The sequence below is a fragment of the Rhinopithecus bieti genome, unplaced genomic scaffold (genome assembly GCF_001698545.2).
Source record: "Rhinopithecus bieti isolate Rb0 unplaced genomic scaffold, ASM169854v2 scaffold_36008, whole genome shotgun sequence".
NCBI classification, from domain to species: Eukaryota; Metazoa; Chordata; class Mammalia; order Primates; family Cercopithecidae; genus Rhinopithecus; species Rhinopithecus bieti.
Genome location: NW_016816204.1, coordinates 701,307 through 719,298, shown reverse-complemented (window position 1 = coordinate 719,298; position 17,992 = coordinate 701,307). Strand labels below are relative to the sequence as shown.

The 17,992-nt window shown below is 53.7% G+C and overlaps 1 protein-coding gene across 13 annotated transcripts in view; it reads right to left on the bottom strand.

The window, feature by feature from the left end:
- Positions 1–2,428: 2,428 nt before the first annotated feature.
- CAMK2G (calcium/calmodulin dependent protein kinase II gamma) overlaps positions 2,429–17,992 on the bottom strand; it is a 61,102-nt gene continuing 45,538 nt past the window's right edge. For 4 of the 13 annotated variants that reach the window (XM_017854585.1, XM_017854586.1, XM_017854587.1 and 1 more), the window contains 8 exons: positions 16,050–16,118; positions 14,822–14,866; positions 12,161–12,209; positions 9,456–9,569; positions 7,394–7,469; positions 6,937–7,031; positions 4,920–5,164; positions 2,429–4,420 (listed from right to left, as the gene is read on the bottom strand). In XM_017854585.1, coding sequence (XP_017710074.1) covers positions 4,932–5,164; positions 6,937–7,031; positions 7,394–7,469; positions 9,456–9,569; positions 12,161–12,209; positions 14,822–14,866; positions 16,050–16,118 — 681 coding nt within the window. In that variant the 3' untranslated portion in view covers positions 2,429–4,420; positions 4,920–4,931. The remainder of the gene's footprint in view (positions 4,421–4,919; positions 5,165–6,936; positions 7,032–7,393; positions 7,470–9,455; positions 9,570–12,160; positions 12,210–14,821; positions 14,867–16,049; positions 16,119–17,992) is intronic. The other 9 variants (XM_017854589.1, XM_017854591.1, XM_017854593.1 and 6 more) reach the window with 3 other exon arrangements.

Genomic DNA, 17,992 nt, shown 5'->3' with positions numbered 1-17,992 from the left:
TTCTTTAAGTTTTATTGTCACTATCCCCACCTCAGCCTCCTTGTAAGGCTGACAATCCCTCTCTACCACCTACCCCCAAACACACACATCTCAGGGGTGATAAGGCAGGGCCGAGGTCCTTCAGAATTGACAGAGATGATTTAAAAACAGTTCAGGCCACGTGTGGTGCCTCACACCTGTAATCCCAGCACTGTGAAAGGCCGAGGCGGGTGGATCACCTGAGGTCAGGAGTTCAAGACCAGCCTGGCCAACATGGTGAAACCTTGTCTCTACTAAAATACAAAATTAGCTGGGCGTGGTCGTGGGCGCCTGTAGTCCCAGCTACTCAGGAGGCTGAGGCAGGAGAATCACTTGAACCCGGGAGGCGGAGATTGCAGTGAGGTGAGATCGGGCCACTGCACTCCAGCCTGGGTGACAGAGTGAGACTCCGGCTCAGAAAAATAAAAAATGAAAAATAAAAAAACAAAAACAGTCTAGCTTTGGCCTAGGTAAAACGACATGAGAAGAGAGCTGGGGGAGAGGATCAAAATGGTGACGAGAAGGGGTGAATGCTAAGAATTTGATGCAACTTTAGAGAAAACATCGTAGTGAGGGGGTCACTGACGGGAAGCTGATACTCAGGGTGTACCATCCCGTATTTGAGAACTTACAACTTGCCAGCCATTCTTCTAAGAGCTTTACATATATTTAATCTTCACACCAGCCCTAAGAGGTAGGGAAAAGGTACATGCTCCATTATCCCCATTTCACATATGAGTAACTCAGAGAAGCTTAGAAACTTGCCCAGGATCACACAGCTCAGTTGATGGGAGGGCTGGGATTCGACTTCAGGCCTGTCAAGCTCCAGAGCCGCGTTCTTAGCCGCTGCATTTTAGCTTCATACCTGGAAGAAGCAGCAAGGTTTAGGGAAGGGGCGCCGCAGGCCGGGCCAGTGAACGCTGAGGGCCAGCAGGGCTGGGCAGGGTGGGTGTGTGCCGGAGGTCTCTGTGAACGGCGAAGCCAGACGGGAGCCGGGCCCGGGCTAGGGGAGACCGGGACGGCCGGAGCAGCGGCGCGGAGGCTGCGGGCGCCGAGGGGGCCCGAGGCTGGCGGGTGGAGGGGCCCCGCCGAGAGGAGAAGGGGGCACAGGTGGATGCGAAGAGCGCACCGGATGTGGGACACCAAAGGGGAAGGGGCCACGGGCGCGCGGCGGCGACTCCGGGGTGACATCGAAAACAGCCTCTGGGCTGGGAGAGCCTTGCGGGAAGAAGGGAGCCCGCCCGGTCCGGAGGGGAGCGAGGCGGTTCTGAGGGAGGCCGGCGGAAAGGATCGGGGTGGGGGACGCACGCTGGGCCGCCGAGGGGTCGCCCGGGACGACCCTGAGGCGATGGTGGCAACATCGAGGGGAGTCTGTTGCGAGGTCTGAGCGCGACCGTGGGCGAGGGGGTCTCCTCAGGGGCGGCTCACCCGGAGGACTGGGCGGCGTCCCCGCTGTCCCCGGGCTCCGCCGCGTCCCGGGGCTGCCCGGCTTCCCTGCTCTCGGGGCCACGGGCCGCGTCGCGGATGCTCCGCCATCTCCGAGCGAACGCTCTGCCGCAGCCTGGCCCAACCACCGCTCCCACCGGGGGAGGCGGCGCGCCGCCGCTGGTGGCACCCGCTCGGATCCACCGACTCCGGCCCTAGCAGTCGCGCGACCTGGGTGCCGGGAAACCAAGCGGCCCTCCGCAGTGGCGGGCCGAGCCGCGGCCTCCGAGACGGCGGGCTAGACGCCCCGCCCGCGGAAGCGCACCCCCTCCTCCTCGCGCGATGGCACCGGCGGCCGGGCGTCGGGGACCGCGACTCCGGAGCAGGGGCGGGCTTAGGCCTGGGCTCATCCACTCAGCCCCGCGGAGGGGGAGCCGGGCCAGCCCACTCGGAGGGGACGAGGCGGAGCAGCCTAGCCAGAGGCGGGGCCAGGGGCGGGGCGAGGCCCTCAACCGCACTCCCCCTCCCTCCCCGCCCCGCCTCGCCTCCGCAGCACCGAGCGCTGGTTGGAGGTTATGAGAAGTTTTTTTTTTTTTTCTGAGACGGAATCTCACTGTTCCCTGGGCTGGAGTGCAGTAGCGCGACCTCGGCTCACTGCAACCTCCCCCTCCCGGGTTCAAGCGATTCTCCTGCCTCAGCCTTCCGAGTAGCTGGGATTACAGGCGCCCGCCACTATGCCCAGCTAAATTTTTTGTATTTTTTTGTAGAGAAGGAGTTTCACCATGTCAGTCAGGCTGGTCTCGAACTTCTGACCTCGTGATTCGCCCGCCTCGGCCTCCTAATGCCTGGGATTACAGGCATGAGGAAGTTTTATTCTCAAAAGGCCCCAATGGAAGTAGGAAGAGGTACCTCTCTCCAACCTGGTAACCCAGGCTACTAAAATCTATGCCTCTGGCCGTAAACCTCCAACAGCAGTAACACAATGGACTGTTTAAAGGTTATTTTATTAAATATCTTCAGTTCAAGGTTTCATTGTAACAAAGCTATGAAGGGTCTACCAACATTCAGAACAAACACTATTTTTAAATTATTTCTATGTTGTCATGCAAAAATTCTGCATCAAATGCCTTCCATTTCTTGTTTAAAAGGTGATTTTTTAATAGTCTATTGTCTACAGATGCTGACATTAGCCCCAGAAGAGGAGTAAGAATGCTAAGAAGTGGGGCTGGAGCAGCCATATGAAGCTATGGGTCTCAATGAATTCTAAGACCGTTTGTCTTCAAGCCAGCAAAACGAAACCCTGTGGTGAAGGGATCTGCGTGCTGGCACTGCAGACTGCAGGGCAGGAAAGGGCTAGGGCCCAGGGGCTGGGACATGCATGAGCTGCTCAGAGGAGCCTGGCTAAATCCAAGCACCAGCACCTTTGAGTCTGCTCTCTTCTCAGCTGGCTCCCAAGTAAACCTGTAGCTTTGCCTCTTCTCCCAGCTCTCGTGCCTCCTGAAGGTAGTCCAGGGAACTGGAATCTACCCACCTTTCCCCCAAAAGTGGAGATGTCTGTGCAGATAAATCTGCAGAGTTGTTTTGAGGGAAACCAAGGCCATCACCAATCGCTCCTCCATTATCTTCTTTGCTATCTGCTTAGGGTATAGACCTCTTCCTCCTGGAATGGAACTCCTTGAGCACAGAGAGGGAAAATGAAGGTAGAAGCCTTGGCTCTGGACACCTCTTTCGGGTTACATGCGGGGAGGGGTGATGGCCATGCAGATTGTCCAGCAGTAAGTCTATACGTCAGTTGGTCAGTAAAGAGGCCTCTGTAAGGACACCTCTTCTTCTTGCCAGAGCAGTCAGGTCAATCTCAAAGACAGGAAAAGAGATGGACGTGCAGCAAGGAAGAATAAGAAGGGAGGCAGCCTCGAAGAGAGCCTGAATGCATAGAAACGACCACCACCTCTTCTCCCACTGCCTCACTCCTCCCATCCCACAGGGGCACTTGGCAGAGGGCCCAGGCCCAGATGAGGGTCAGCATGGGGACCATTACCGTGAAAAGGCAAGACAAAGATGGTCCAGATCAGCACAGAAACAGAACAGCCAAAGGCGGCACGGGAGCCCTGACCTTGCTGAGTTAGAAGAAAACATGAAGCAAAGCAGCAACAAACCCTCCCCCTCCTAGCTGCAGGGATAAGGCCTCAATATCAGGGCCCACATGCATTGTGCATCCCATAGAAATGGATGAGTGAGTGCATGTCAGATTAACACGAGGTTTCTCATCAGCTTCATGGTGGGCACACTTCTGCAGCACCAATTCTCTTCCCTTCTACACTAAACGAGACAGTACACATCAACGTCCGGGCCCCTAGTCCTGAGGCCACCCCTTCTCAGCTGCCTCCACAGCAGGCTGGGAGCTCTGTGTTCTCTCCCAAGTAGGTCTGATGGTCACGATGTTCTCATCAGCCCCATTCTAGGCGCCTATGCAAGTTCCAAGTAAGTCCGTTCCTAGACCTGGGGTAAGCAGGCCACCTCAGGAGCTCCAATCACATCATGGCCCCCAAAGCTCTGTCAGAGTTCTTGCCTGGTCCCCTTGAGTCCATGGGGACCAGAGAGGCCAAGCTCACCTCTTCAAGGCCAGTGGGTCAGCCCGCTGCTCATGCCAGGATAGACCTCATACACACTCCTGCCTTCTTGCCAACCCAAGGGCTGTCGGTGGTTTTAAAACGCATCATGGTACGGATTCCTTTTTTTTTTTTTAAACAATCTTTTTTTCTTTTTTTTTTCTTAAATGTAAAAAACACCTCGGTACAGCAGAGACAGACACGAAGGGCGGGCGGGAGGGCTGCATGCAGGGGCGTGCATTGGCTGCTGCCGCTTTTGTAATTGAATTGTTTTAAACCTCAAACAAACAGGACTGCCGCTGTCACTCAGGCCCTCCAGAGCCACTGGCTGCGAAGGTTCGACCTCTGGCTGGAATCTCCTAATGCCCCTGTCAAACAGGACAGAATGTGGTAACAGAACAGAGGACAATGAGCACACAGATGAGTTCCAGCGACTTTAGCACGCTAAACACGTGGCCAAGTAGGCCTGAGAAGGTGGGGAAAGTGGGTGAAGCTAATGCTTAAATACAAAACTGCCTCCCATTTGCTGAGCACTTACTAAGTGCTTTACTTATAGTATCTTACTTAATCCTCACAATGATTAAATGAGGTAGGCACCACTCTCTGCCTCTCTTTGACAGCTAAGGAGACTGAGTTTAGGGAGGGGAAGTAACCTGTCTGAGGTCACCTAATTTGGAGTCACGGAGCCAGACCCCAGTCTGTCTGATTTCCGAGCACAACTTATTGCAAGCATTCTACCAGCCTTTGCCAGTCCTCTGGGATGGCCCACACCTCCTCTCCCAGGGCCACCTCCCAGCCTTCTCTTCTCCCTCTGACCCCACCTGTCCCAGGCCCTCCCAGCCCCTCTCCCCCCTCAACCAGGTGCACCTGTGGCTGAGCTCACTGCAGCGGTGCGGCAGGGGCCCCTGAGCAGTGATAGTGGACATTGAGCCACTTGCCATCCCGACGGTGCCAGACCCGGGTCTCTTCTGACTGGCTGGTGCGAGGCCGACCCTGCCCGTCGATGTACTGGGTGAGGCGGATGTAGGCGATGCACGCTGCGTCCTCCCCAATCACGTGGACGTGTGGGTTTAGGATGGTGGTATGGATAGGCTTGCTGTTCTTGGACAGGACTACAGGGCAGGGCGGAGTAGGTAAGAGGACATCAGGCCTGGGCACCTGCATTTTCCTCCCAGCCTGCACTTCCAAGTCTTACCATCTCCTGAGCAACCATTCCCAGAATCTCCAAGTCCCCTCCCCCCAAAAACGCCCTCCAGAGGCCAGGATACCACATTACGTTAGTCTCCTTTATCCAAAAGGAACAGAAAGATGGGTAACAATGATAGTAGCTGCTGCTCTTTTAATCAGGCATTGTGCTGGGGTTTTACATGCCTGAGCTGTATTTCTTGCTGGATAATATTTTCTTCATTATAAGATGAGGAAATAGGTTCAAGGAATAATTTGCTCAAATCACACACCTGAACTCAGGACCATGTGACTCTAACTGAAGCCTACAGATTTTCTATTTTGTTAGGCTGAGTTTAGATTTCAAAAGGCTTGGCTCACCCCTAGCTAGGGCTGCAGAACAAAATCATGAACTTAAACCATTCAAAATTGATTTGTAATTTTTTTTTTAAGGCACCAAAGCTGAAATAGAATCACCAAAGCACCAAGCTCAGGATATTCCCAGGATTCTCTGGGGAAAAGGCAAAAGAAGTTGGATTGCCATTATCAGCATATGCTGTGAAAACTGTGTTCCTTTTATTGAGATTCACATTTTAGTTCAATTCAAATGTTAGACAGGGGCTACATGTCACCTTCCTAGAATTAATATAAACTCTGGAATTGCTTCTGGCTAATAGAATTACTTAGATAACTGAGAGTTTATATATGCAGTTGAGATGTGATAAGGGTGGGGGTCAGCAGAGAAGTTAGTGACTAACTATAACTCAGGGCAGGATAGGGAAGGCCCAGCATAAAGTGGGAAGATATAAAAATAAGGAAGGGGAGGGTCTCATAGAGTAGACAGAAAGATGGGAGGGGGTGATAATTCAGCTTCTTATCCCCTTATCTTCCACGAACTGGCCAGAATGTACACCCCACCCCCCATACAGGACGCCTGCCTTCCTCCATAGTCAGGAAGATTCTAGCCACAACTTCCGATCTCACAAATCACCAAGAGTGCCCTGGTTTGCACATTCTTATCCTGGTTTTAATTTCCTCTATTTTGAAACCTGTAAACACAGAGCTTAGTTCTTACGTGCTGAGATCATCTCAACCTAATCTCAAAGGGTTTCCTTCCAATCCATCTTGGAAAGAGGTGAGGCTTAAAGAAATAAATAAACTTTTTTTTTTTTTTTGAGATGGAGTCTCGCTGTGTTGCCCAGGCTGGAGTGCAGTGGCGCAATCTTGGCTCACTGCAAGCTCCGCCTCCCAGGTTCACACCATTCTCCTGCCTCAGCCTCCCAAGTAGCTGGGACTACAGGCACCACCACCACGCCCGGCTAATTTTTTGTATTTTTAGTAGAGATGGGGTTTCACCATGTTAGCCAGGATGGTCTCGATCTCCTGACCTCGTGATCCGCCAGCCTCAGCCTCCCAAAAGTGCTGCGATTATAGTCGTGAGCCACCGTGCTCGGCAAGAAATAAGTGAACTTGATTGTGGTGACTGGCACTGCCACAAGGCAGTTGCAGAATGAATGGGCACTTGGGGCTCAGAGCAGGGCCTTCAAAGGTGCCTGTTTACAACCATCGGGGCACAAAGGGGCAAGCATACAGAGTAGGAGTGCAGCATGAAGGTCAAATAAAGGAAAAGTGGGCAACTGGGATGAGAAGGTGAGCAGGAGACAGAGGCAAAGGGGTGAAGGGGCAGGCAGGAGTATATCAGCAGCACGAACCCACTCACGATTCTCAAAGTAAAACTTATGGAAATCCATCCCCTCCACGAGGTTACCAAGGGCCTCAGGCTCAAAGGAAGTGAGGCCTGGATCACAAATCTTCCTGCAGGGAGAAAAAAAAAAAAGCAGCCTATCAGGCTTCTATGGAGCGATTTGTCTTCCTTCCTTATCAGCAGTGTCTATCCAGTAGCAGCAGGCTAGCTGTGGCCATCCCAGACAAGACAGCGAAGATCTTCCAGGCCTGCCTGCTGCGCCACTCAGCCCTGTGTTTTCGGCCCACCACCAGGACACCATGGGTGAGCTCAGGGAATCTACCTGAAAGGGCTCCCAGCTCAGGAGAGGACTTAACTCAGATACTTTGCCCAAGGTCCAAATTCCCTTTCCCCAGGGTCCTAATTGTTGTCTGGAAGCAGGGAAGGCCTTGGGAGATGACTTAGGTCACAAAAAAAATGGGTCTCTACTTACGTGTAGGCCTCAAAGTCCCCATTGTTGATGGCTTCAATTAGCTGTTCTGTAATCTTAATGATCTCCTGTTTTCTCACTGTGGGGGAGAAAAATCCATCAATTTACCCACTGGGGTACCTCCCAAGTGACAGAGAGCCTTCCCCAGTCCTCAGGAGTCCCCTGTGATCACTTATGACAAAGACACCCCTCTTCTCTGTCTCTAGGGCCGTTGGCAGGAAGAGTGAACCCACCTTCCCTTCCATCTCCCTCTCTGCAGTGTGCAGACACAATGACCACTTCCTCCTGAAGCCCAGCCATTAGTTATGGTTCTTTGGCCTTGGCCTCCCTCTCCATCAACAACCAGGTTGCAGAAAACATGCTTGCCTTTAACAGATGAGGAGCCTGGTACATCATGAATGCTGTGAGCCCCTCCCCTGTATGAGCAGCCTCTCTCACAAGCATCTCTCAATAAGGCTGTTTCCACCCCCAATTTACTTATTTACTTCTCTCACCTGAAGGGGCTCAGTCAGGTCTCAATCACCACCCCCACTCTTAGCCCTCATTCAGTGGCCAGGATCCAGCCCTGGGCGATAGGCAGCCTGACAGCAGAATCCAGCTAGGGCTGGGGTGCCAAAGGACCATCAGAGCCCTAGGATGGATGCTTCCCACTGCTCATCAACTCCACAGGGCTTTTCTGGGAGAAATGATCCCGGAATTGTAAAAACTTGTGACAGCCTGTACCAGAGAGGCTGCTCCGTTTACCTCTCAAGGCTTGGGAAAGCTGTACATTTCACACCAGCTCTCATGCCAGGACGTGTTCCTCAGGAAAACCAAACAGGGCTCAGACTGACAGGCAGGCAGAGGTGGTCCCCTCCAGAGCCCTCCTCCCCAACCCATCCCAAGCCAAGGGACAGCTGGTGATGTCCTGCTGGCCTGGGCTTCTCTTATAGGGAATGCCACTATCAGCAGGGGCTGCCGCCAGGGTAAGGGAGAGCGTGGGTTGAGCTTGGGCTCATCTTAACCCAAGCCCTGGGTTGGCCCAGGCCACAACCCTTTCCTCACAGGAGCGAAAGGCTGCAAGACAACTGCAAGCATCAGAACAGCACCGCCGCGGCCCGGCCGGGCCGGCACAGCCAAGCAGCACCGCTGGGACAGGGTAGCGCAGCCAAAGGCACATCCAGGAGGGGGCCCCACAGCCATTAGCCCTGCTAGGCTGCAGCTCCAGGTGAGCAAGCAGCAGGTTAAGGGAAGCAAGGAGTTCGAGCGGCTTCCTAAAGCAGCAGGCAGGTGTGCACCCACAACACACACACCCTCTCCAACCCACCAGACCCATCTGGATGACCTGACTGGGGCCCCACGGGTGAAGAGGGTTGTGCTTAGAAACTCTGCAAGGATAGATGGTGGGAGGAAAGGCAGCAGACACAGGCATCCTCCAGCACAGACGTAACTAGAAATATGAGGATGAGTCCCTGATAACCCAGCGAGGCATCGTATCAAGATTTCCTACTGCCTCGTCTTTTTTCCAGTAAGGCTCTGAGGTGCATGCTGTTTTATTTCCACGTTACAGATAAGGAACCTGCAGCTCTGAGAGGTTAAACTTCACACTCTTGAAGGCAGTGTAGCTGGGATTTAAACTCAGATCTGTCTTGCCTCTGACCCCATGCTCTTAAATATGTTATGCTGAGACTCAGGAAGCACTACATCCCCAACACAGTTCCTTGCTGTCACGATTTCCCCATCACCCCACTCCCACCCTCACAGACCTGACTTCCGACTCTGCCCTTCTTCCTGGCTCGGCGCTGAGGCAAGGCCCACTGCACATCTTGGGGACTTTCTACTCCCCCCACCCCAGGCCATGTTCTTCCACCCACTCTTCTCGTATTTCTTTGGGCCCCAGACTCAGGGGCCCCTGCCTGGTCTCAACAGCACCTCCAATCGACCCCCCACCCCTAGCAGAGGCCATGCTCCCAGAGCTTACTACCATGGGCAGCTGGGCCGGGCTGACAGCTGTGGCGGGGGTCCCTGAGGGGCTTCAGGACGAGCCAGGGAGACGGAAGCCAGAATGTGCCTCCCTCACACTTACTGGCTGAGGAGCAGAGAGAAGGCTGGGGCTGCATGCCTGCAGAGGGGGCTGTTCTGTCCCGGGAGCTCCGTCCTTCAGGCACCGAGCTGCCATTCCCAGTGCGGAGCGGGGCAGCTAACCAGCCAGGGCAGGGCAGGGCAGGGCAAGGCAGAGCAGCCAAAACAAACAGAATAAGGCAGGTGAGCGAGCAAGCCGGACAGGACCCGAGCCCATGGCGCTGCAGAGCCGGGGCAAGGGGACGCCTCGCCTCGGGCTGCTGTGGACACTGGACCACATCCCACGCCGCCGCCTCTGCCAGAGAGGCCTCCCAGCTGAGGGCACCAGGCAGGTGCCCAGACCTGGGCCATGGCTTCCAGACGAGCCTTGCAACAGCCTGTCCAAGGACCCCTGCTCCCGGGGAAGATGTTCCAAGGGGCCAGGCCACAGGGTCCAGAGCCCAGCAGTGATGGCGCCTCCTATGTTGCCAGCAGTGCTGGAATCGAACTGATCTGACCTCACTCAGAGGGGCCTGGAGCTACTATGATTCACTTCCTCGTAGCTTTCTGCTATTTTTTTGGTTCCAAAACGTTTGATGCCCCCTTGCCGCCGAGGGCATGCTCTCCCAGCACTGTCCTGCAATGTTCCTCTGTCTTTTCTGATGGCCTGGCCCAAAGTCACTTATGGAATTCAGGCAAAGGGAGCAATTCCAGGAGGCCCAACCAAAGAGCAGGACAGAGATTCCCAGGGGTCCGGCCTGCCATGCCCTCCCACCCACCTGGCACTCTAGCCAGGCCCAAGCTTAGGCTAGTGGTCCTTACAGGCCCACCAGGACATGACCAAATGTGGCCTCACAGTTGTCAGATTGGTTCCAACTCCATCATTCAGGCCAAGATCTTAGGACTAGAGTGACCAACTCATCCCGGTGTTCCCAGGACTATCTGGGTTTTATATTTATTTATATATGTTCTTTTTTCTTTTTTGAGACGGAGTCTCGCTCAGTCCCCCAGGCTGGAGTGCAGTGGCGTGATCTCGGCTCACGGCAAGCTCCGCCTCCCGGGTTCACACCATTCTCCTGCCTCAGCCTCCCAAGCAGCTGGGACTACAGGCGCCTGCCGCCACACCTGGCTAATTTTTTGCATTTTTAGTAGAGACGGGGTTTCACTGTGTTAGCCAGGATGGTCTCGATCTCCTGACCTCATGATCCACCCGCCTCGGCCTCCCAAAGTGCTGGGATTATAGGCGTGAGCCATCGCGCCCGGCCTTTTTTTTTTTTTTTTTTGAGACGGTCTCATTCTGTCACCCAGGCTGGAGTTCGGTGGTGCGATCTTGGCTCACTGCAACCTCCACCTCCCGGGTTCAAGCATTTTCATGCCTCAGCTTCCCGAGTAGCTGGGATTATAGGACCCTGCCACCATGACCGGCCTTTTTTTTTGTTTGAGAAGTTTTGCTCTTGTTGCCTAGGCTGGAATGCAATGGGGCGATCTTAGCTCATTGCACCCTCCACCTCCCAGGTTCAAGCGATTCTCCCACCTCAGCCTCCCAAGTACCTGGGATTACAGGTACCTGCTANTTTTTTTGAGACGGTCTCATTCTGTCACCCAGGCTGGAGTTCGGTGGTGCGATCTTGGCTCACTGCAACCTCCACCTCCCGGGTTCAAGCATTTTCATGCCTCAGCTTCCCGAGTAGCTGGGATTATAGGACCCTGCCACCATGACCGGCCTTTTTTTTTGTTTGAGAAGTTTTGCTCTTGTTGCCTAGGCTGGAATGCAATGGGGCGATCTTAGCTCATTGCACCCTCCACCTCCCAGGTTCAAGCGATTCTCCCACCTCAGCCTCCCAAGTACCTGGGATTACAGGTACCTGCTACCACACATGCCTAATTTTTTATATTTTTAGTAGAGATGGGGTTTCACCATGTTGGCCAGGCTGGTCTTGAACTCCTGATCTTCAGGTGATCCACCCACCTTGGCCTCCCAAAGTGTTGGGATTATAGGTGGGAGCCAGGAGGCCCGGCCTTTTTTTGTAGTTTTAGTAGAGATGGGGTTTCAGCATGTTAGCCAGGCTGGTTTCGAACTCCTGACCTCAAGTGATCTGCTTGCCTCAGCCTCCCAAAGTGCTGGGATTACAGGTATCAGTCACCTCGCCTGGCCTATTTATTTGTTCCTAAATTTTTTTTTTTTTTTTTTAATAGAGACAAGGTCTTGCTATGTTGCCCAGGCTGGTCTCAAACTCCTGGCCTCAAGCAATCCTCCTGCCCTGGCCCTCCCAAAGTTCTGGGATTACAGGTGTGAGCCAGCACTCCTGGCCCATCGCAGTCTTAAAACCAAAAGTTCTGCGTCCGGGGAAAACCAGGATGATTGGTCACTCTATTTTATGACTCATGACACTTGTGGGCTACTTTGGCAGGGACTTATACCCCTGTTCTGGGATGGCACATCGTTATCAGCGACAGGAACAGTTCTCTGAGCCCTGGCCCCTGCAGAATCTCTAGCTTAGCTATTTTAGACTTGGGGTCAAAGAAGAGAAGCCTCTTGCCCAGCTCAGCAACACCACACAGGGGCCTCATATCTTGGCTTGTGGAAAGTAGCTTTTATACCAAGCCCTCTACTAGGGGCATAGGAGCCAACATTCCCAGTTTTGGAGGCAGAAAAGGCAGGTGCCCCACTGGAGCCCAGGTACCTGGGTCACTGCTGGAGTCCTTCCCTCTCCAAGGGCCAGCACCTACCTTTGAGGTCCTCATCTTCTGTGGTGGTGTTGCAGCTCTCTGTGGAGCCCTGTAGGCCAAAAAGAATATGTTTCTAAATGCTCCATCCCTTGGAAGCCAGAGGAGCAAAGCAGGAACAAAAGCAGAGTTTGTGTTCCTACAAGAGGTGCAAGGAGACCATGGAAGGTTCTGCTTCCACCCTGGCTGTCTGACTCTTCCCAAATCTCCTCCCTAGTCTTCCCCCACTTGGTAAATGCCCCTAATTAGACCAGTTACTCAGGCTAAAACCTGGAGTCATCCTCAAGCCTTCTCTTTCTCTTTTTCCCTTATATTCGGATTGCCCAATCTAAAAATAAAATCTTTTGGTTCTGTCTCCAAAGTAAATCCCATGTCTTACCTCTTCACTTCCAATACACAGCTACAACCTGACTCCAGGCCACCAGCATCTCACACCTGAACCACGATAACAGGTTCATGGTCTCCCTAACTTCCCCTAGAGTTTTTTTTTTTTTTGAAACAGAATTTTGCTCTTGTTGCCCAGGCTGGAGTGCAGTGGCATGATCTTGGCTCATTGCAACTTCCGCCTCCTGGGTTCAAGTGATTCTCCTGTCTCAGCCTCCCGAGTAGCTGGGATTATAGGCGCCTGCCACTATGCCTGGCTAATTTTTGTATTTTTGTATTTTTTTTTTTTTCTGAGACGGAGTCTCGCTCTGTCGCCCAAGCTGGAGCGCAGCGGCCGGATCTCAGCTCACTGCAAGCTCCGCCTCGCGGGTTCACGCCATTCTCCTGCCTCAGCCTCCTGAGTAGCTGGGACTACAGGCGCCCGCCACCTCGCCCGGCTAGTTTTTTGTATTTTTTAGTAGAGATGGGGTTTCACCTGGTTAGCCAGGATGGTCTCGATCTCCCGACCTCGTGATCCACCCGTCTCGGCCTCCCAAAGTGCTGGGATTACAGGCTTGAGCCACCGCGCCCGACTATTTTTGTATTTTTATTAGAGACAGAGTTTCTTCATGTTGGCCAGGCTGGTCTCGAGCTCCTGACCTCCGCTGATCCACCTGCCTCGGCCTTCCAAAAGTGCAGGGATTACAGGCGTGAGCCACCGTGCCTGGCCCTCCCTAGAGTTCTTGATCATGATGTGGCCAGAGTGATGTGTTAAAGTGTCAAATAGATTCTATTACTCACTCCGAACAGCTTCTCCTTGCTGCTGGAAGAAAATGCAAACTCCTACAAGGGCTTCTGTAGCAGGCCCTGCTGCTTCTCCAGCCTCATCACTCTCCTACAGTTCTCCCCGTGTCACTTCCCTCTTCCCTCTGCTTGATTACACATGCCACACCTGAGCTTCAGTTCCTTCTGCCTAGGGCACTCAGCCTGAGTTGGCCTGGTTGCCTCCTTCCCACCCACCATTCAGTTTTTTGCTCAGATACCACCTCCTGAAAGAGGCCTTCTCCTGACTACTTAATTCAAGGCCCTGTTCTCTCTCTCTCTCTCTCTACTTTGGTGGGGTTTTTCTGTTTTTCATTTTTTAGATGGAGTCTTGCTCTGTTGCCCAGGCTGAAGTGCAGTGGCACGATTTCAGCTCACTGCAACCTCCGCCTCCGAGGTTCAAGCGATTCTCCTGCCTCAGCCTCCTAGGCAGCTGGGATTACAGGGATGTACCACCATCCCCAACTAATTTTTGTATTTTAGTAGAGATGGGGTTTTGCCATGTTGGCCAGGCTGGTTTTGAACTCCTGACCTCAAGTGATCCGCCCGCCTTGGCCTCCCAAAGTGCTAGGATTACAGGCATGAGCCACTGCACCTGGCCTTCTCTCTACTTTGTGCCATTTTCTTCAGATTACCTATTGACATTCGATTTTATCTTATTTATTTCTTTGAGAAACTAAGTCTCACTCTGTAGCACAGGCTGGAGTGCAGTGGCATGATCTCAGCTCACTGCAACCTCTGCCTCCCAGGCTCAAGTGATTATCGTGCCTCAGCCTCCCAAGTAGCTGGGACTACAGGTACGCGCCACCACACCTGCCTACTTTTTTGTATTTTAGTAGAGACGGGGTTTCACCATGTTTCCCAGGGTAGTCTCGAACTCCTGAGCTCAGGCGATCTGCCCACACCTTGGCCTCCCAAAGTGTGAGAATTATAGGTGTGAGCCACAGTGCCCGGCCTATTTTATCTGTTTGCTTACTGGTTTTTTATCTGCCTCCCATCCCAGCCACCATTTGAACAGGTAATTTGTCTTGTCACCTCTCTAAACCAGAGCCATGGATGGTATCCAGGCTTAACAGATTGGTTCAGGAATGCTGGTGAAAACACCAAGGGCACAAAGGGGACAGGCCATGGAGAATGCTCCAGGGTCTAGACATGCTCTTGCCTGTTTTTCAGTGAACGTTTACTCTTTTAAACTTCCAACATATGGAGGAAGATTCTATTATTATCATCCCCAATTTGCAGATAAAGGATACTAAGGTGCAGGGCCAGGATTCAGACCAGATCTGTCCGACTGCAAAGCCTGGGCTCCGTAAGGTGGAACGCCCTTCCTCAGAATGGAGCAACTATGGGCACAGGCTACCTTCAGCTGAGCCTCTGCAAACGCCTTGGCCTCAGGGTGCAGCCTGTAGACCCCTGGGACCCAGCCCACCTGTCTCCTGCTGACCTGGAAAGCAGGAGACAGGCTCAGGAGCCACTCACCTTGATCCCATCTGTAGCGTTGTGTACCACAGTGGTTTGTGGCTCCTGTGAGAGAAGATAAAAATTACCCTTCCAACTTGGGAACAGACTATGGCTCTTCCCTGAGGAGCCCCACCTGCACCCCAGGACCCCCACAGACCCTGTGATGACCACTGAGGCCTGCCCACCAGCCATCTCCAGAAGACAAAATGTCCGGCTCAACTGGGGTCCCAGGCAGCTGGGATAGCCCTGGATTTTGGCAGCAGCACTGTCTGGTAAGAAAGAGAGGCCTAGCAGGTGCAGGTGCCCAGGAGGCTGAGATAGCAAGGGCCTCTGTCCCTGATTCCTGTCAGTTCTGAGGGCTTTTTCCACATGGGGTTCCCACGGGGCAGGTACACTGGAGGAGCTGTGGGACTGAGGGCACAGGCCGGGCCCTGCCACAGTGTTCATCACAGGGTGTACACTGGGGAGAAGAATGAGGTCTCCCAGAAAGAGGCAGGACAGGAGTCCCCCTCAGCAAGCTGAGCCCAGAGAGCCGCCCACTGCGCCCGCCTTCTGCCTTCCCTAGTTCCTGGCCCCACACTGCCACATCAGGTGGCACGAGGGTCCGCAGGAAGGAGGGGAGTAGCAGGCACCATCACCCCTCCCTCTTTCCGTCACCCCCCTGCTGACTCTCTATTTAGCCACCACTAGCAGAGGGAGCTCCAAGAGCACACAGAACCCCTGGAGGAGCCCAGAGAGAACTCAGCTAGCACGAGGCACTCCAGGAGCCTGGAGACCTCAGCACCATCCAGAGGTGGGGACCCCAGCCCTCCTTCCTGTTTCTGGCTTTGCAAAGGAGAGACTGAGGCAGGTTTTACAAGGAGGCCTCCAAGAACTGATGTTCAGGTCCCAAGAAAGCTCCTACCCTCTCCTTTCCTAAGCAACTCACCTTCCCAGCCCCCACAGCAGACCCACTGGGGGTCCTGGGCTGGGCCTGGGAGGTTCAGCTGAGAGCCCTGATCACTCTTCCCCCCACCAGCGAAAGGAGCAGGAGCAGGAGCAGCAGTTCTGCCATGCAGGACGGAGTGCGGCCAGGTGGGACAATGAAGGGGAAGAGGCATACAGGGCAGCACACAAAGCAGTCTGCTCTATGGGGACCAAGAAAGGAACAGGCCCAGGAGGCCAGGGAGGGGGCACAAAAAGAGGAAGAGGGAAGGGGCAGGAGGCAGCCGGGGGCAGAGGCGGAGAAGCTGTAGTCAGGAGGTACCATGGCCGTCTGCAAGGGCGCGGGCTCTTGGGCTGGGCTTACGAGACTGTTTTTGTTGTTGCTCTGTGGCTGAGACAAGAAAACAGATGGTTTAGTTCCTCCAGAGTCCCCAAGGCCACTCAGGTTCAACTCCCAGACCTCCCTTGCCCCCTGGCCTGGCCTGGAGGAGGTAGGCCTGAGGTGGCCTCCATAACACTGTGCAGATGGGAGCAATGGCTGGAGAGATGATCGGAGGAAGTATTTGTGGGACCCAGAGACCTAGCTCTTGGGGCACCCTCAAGGCGGGACCAGCCCAAAGCCTTGTTTTAAAGCGTCTCTCCAGAAATCTCTGCTTATGCCAGGTGCCATGTCATTGCACAATCCACACCTGAACCAAAGAAGTTGAAGATCTTCTTCCCACTATACAGGGAAAGGAGGGGGTAATTTATAAGAAAGCAGAAGAAAATTCAGAAACTCTGGTCCCCTATCTGTGGGCAGTCTCCTGCTGCCCTTTCAACCCAGCACCTTTATTTCCTTCTTACAACACCAGCTCGAAGCCTGAAACAAAGAGAAAGGAGAAAAGAAAGTATGCCTGGCCTAAGAGATGGTGTCCAGAGGATGGGGGTGGAAGTCCATTTCAGACCAAAATGCGTTCACTGACCTCAGGGAGCAGAGTTAGAGCTGTGCTGTTCACTTTTTTGCCTAACAAATCTTAGGCCTGACTGGCTAGAAGTAAGGGCAGTATTCCAGGGAGGGGCAGGTGAAACCCAGAGGGGCTGTGGCTGTAGTCCCAGAATCTGGCCCCCAGGACGGAGTAGGCCACACACAGGCCAACATTCCCAACAGCACCATGATCACCAGGGATATCTCCTTGCCTTTCAAAACTACATGGTGGTGGCCAGGCGCGCTGGCTTACGCCTGTAATCCCAGCACTTTGGGAGGCCAAGGTGGGTGGATCACCTGAGGTCAGGAGTTCAAGACCAGCCTGGCCAACATGGTGAAACCCCATCTCTACTAAAATACAAAATTAGCCAGGCGTGATGGTGCATGCCTGTAATCCCAGCTACTTGGGAGGCTGAAGCAGGAGAATTGCTTGAACCCGGGAGGCGGAGGCTGCAGTGAGCCAAGATTGTGCCACTGCACTCCAGCCTGGGCGACAGAGCAAGACTCCATCTCAAAAAAACAAAAACAAACAAACAAAAACATTACACAGAGGGGCACAACAAGGGAGGGGCAAGGGGAAGATGGAAGGAAGGAAGGAGGCTGATCTCCAGGGCAGGGAGCCACATCCATGTGATATTCTCTGCCTCTGATAGTTCCCTAACCAGCATACTCAATCTCACTGAGTTCCAGTGGGGTTGGGGGCCACTGAGAAGCAGCCTGATGCCTGCAAATTCTTCAATAGGAGGTGGGACAAATGTGTGGCTACCATCCCTGCACAGGGCACAGATGATACATCGACAGCTAGAATGTGCGTCTTCTCTTCTAGGACATACACAGAAAGCATCCTACTTCTTGCCTGGAGGCCTCTTGGACCAGACCTGAAGCCGTCCACTGCCAGCTTGCTATCAATGGCTCAGACATCCCCAAACCCAGGGCTAGGCATGGAACCTCAAGCCAGGCACCAAGTGACTCCCTGAACAAGACTCCACAGACTGCGGCAGGCTAGAGAAGAGGGGTCCCAGGAGTAGTGAGACGGTGCTCTAAACTCACAGGAGCTCTGCTGTCTCCATTCCCACCAAGAAGAAGCAAAGCCCACCTAGCTCAGTGAATGATGCTGACCTGTTTGGGGTTGGTTACCTGTAAATCCCAGCTGAGGCCAAGACCCTCACAGGGGGCAAAGACTCCAGGGTGCCCATAAAACCTGCAGAGGGCTGTGATGTCACCCAAGTGGCCCCACCTCTGGTTTTTTTTTTTTTTTTTTTTTTGAGATGGAGTCTTGTTGTCACCCAGGCTGGAGTGCA